Below are 1,561 nucleotides of genomic sequence, written 5' to 3' on the forward strand. Positions count from 1 at the left end.
GAGAGAAGAAGCGCAGCTTCAAATCAGTCCATGGTGACCTGCTGCTCTGCAGCTTCTCTTGTCGCGTCACGCGGCTCTGGGATAACCCAGTGAGGCATAATGAAGACACTGAGGTTTATTTATTCTCGGCTGCCTCTCGGTCGCAGCTCAGCGGCTGCCTGCGGTTTTCTCCCCAGGTTTCCTTGCAGAGGAGCCGCTCCCACGCTGCTGGCCAGCAGGACCCTGGCGCTCTCTGCTTCCAGCCTGAAGAACAGAAATGACTCCAGTTCACATACAGAAGGAGAGGAAGGAGACGGAGAGCTGGAGGACAGCGAGGTGGAGGAGCTGTTCCAGCAGCAGGTCCCTGCAGGGCTCGGACAGGGACAGCAGAGGGTGTTCATCGTCCACCCCGATGTGAAATGGGGGAGCAGGAAGCAGTACCTGACCACCGGTAAAGAGTCCAGCATCCACAGATGAGACAGGTGGTCCTCAGAGGGGGGGTCTTTATGGTGTGTGCATTTACAGCTGAGCTGATGATGGCTGAGGCCGAGGGGCTCGTGAAGACTTTGGAAAACTGGACGGTGGTGGACACCATCATCCTCTCCACCAAGACCCCAGAGAAGAAGAAGATATTTGGGAAGGGCAACTTCCAGTTCCTTACAGGTACCTACAGACTTCCGGTTTCTTGAAGCAGCAGGAAGGTGGGTTTCTATCTGAATGATCTGTTTTCTGTCCAGAGAGAATCAAGCAAACTGTGGGCATCACAGCAGTCTTTGTCAATGTGGACCGCCTGTCCCCTCTGTCTGAGGTCAGACTAAGTAGCACTGAACCTGCTGAGGGATCGGCTTTCCTTTACTGATTACTCCTTTACCCTCTTTATTTCTCTAAATCCAACCCCAGAGGGAGTTCGAGGAAGCCTGGGGGGTGAAGGTCTTTGACAGGTACTCTGTTGTGCTCCACATTTTCCGCTGCAACGCCAGAACCAAAGAGGCCAAGTTACAGATCTCCCTGGCAGAGATCCCTTTATTAAGGTGATCACACATGGTCATGTCTGCATCAGAGTTCCTATAATCAATGAGACAGCTGCTGCTGGTCAGTCAGTTCAGTTCAATTCAGTTAATTTATATAGCACCAATTCACAACATGTCATCTCAAGGCACTTGAAAAACAGGCTGATCTCCAACATCTATAAACAAAGATGTTAATGGCTGCAGCACAGCTGATATTTCTCTCCAGGATGGAGTCACAGCCAAACAGGAACAGACCAGATGAAGCTACTATGAGAAAAAGCACAGAGAGCAGAATGTTAGAGATTGATTAGAGATTGCAGAGTGGGAGAATAGAGATAGAATGATGAAATGGGGGTCCCTATGTCCTCCAGAAGTTTAAGCCTATAGCAGCATATCTATAGAGATAGCCCAGGATAACCAGAGCCACTCTAACTATAAGCTTTATCAAAAAGGACAGTTTTAAGCCTAGCCTTAAAAGTAGACATGGTGTCTGCCTCATCGACTAAAACCTGTAGTTGCTTCCACAGGAGAGGAGTCTGATAACTAAAAGATCTGCCTCCCATTCTACTTTT

The 1,561-nt window shown here is 49.4% G+C and overlaps 1 protein-coding gene across 1 annotated transcript in view; it reads left to right on the top strand.

Moving 5' to 3' along the window:
• The window catches only part of gtpbp6 (GTP binding protein 6 (putative)), a 7,899-nt gene continuing 6,338 nt past the window's right edge, over positions 1-1,561 (top strand). The window contains exons 1-4 of the mRNA XM_015391503.1: positions 1-430; positions 505-642; positions 717-787; positions 880-1,010. Of these exons, the coding sequence (XP_015246989.1) occupies positions 100-430; positions 505-642; positions 717-787; positions 880-1,010 (671 nt within the window). The 5' untranslated portion in view covers positions 1-99. The remainder of the gene's footprint in view (positions 431-504; positions 643-716; positions 788-879; positions 1,011-1,561) is intronic.

This window comes from Cyprinodon variegatus, unplaced genomic scaffold (assembly GCF_000732505.1).
Source record: "Cyprinodon variegatus isolate N-32 unplaced genomic scaffold, C_variegatus-1.0 Scaffold544, whole genome shotgun sequence".
NCBI lineage: Eukaryota > Metazoa > Chordata > Actinopteri > Cyprinodontiformes > Cyprinodontidae > Cyprinodon > Cyprinodon variegatus.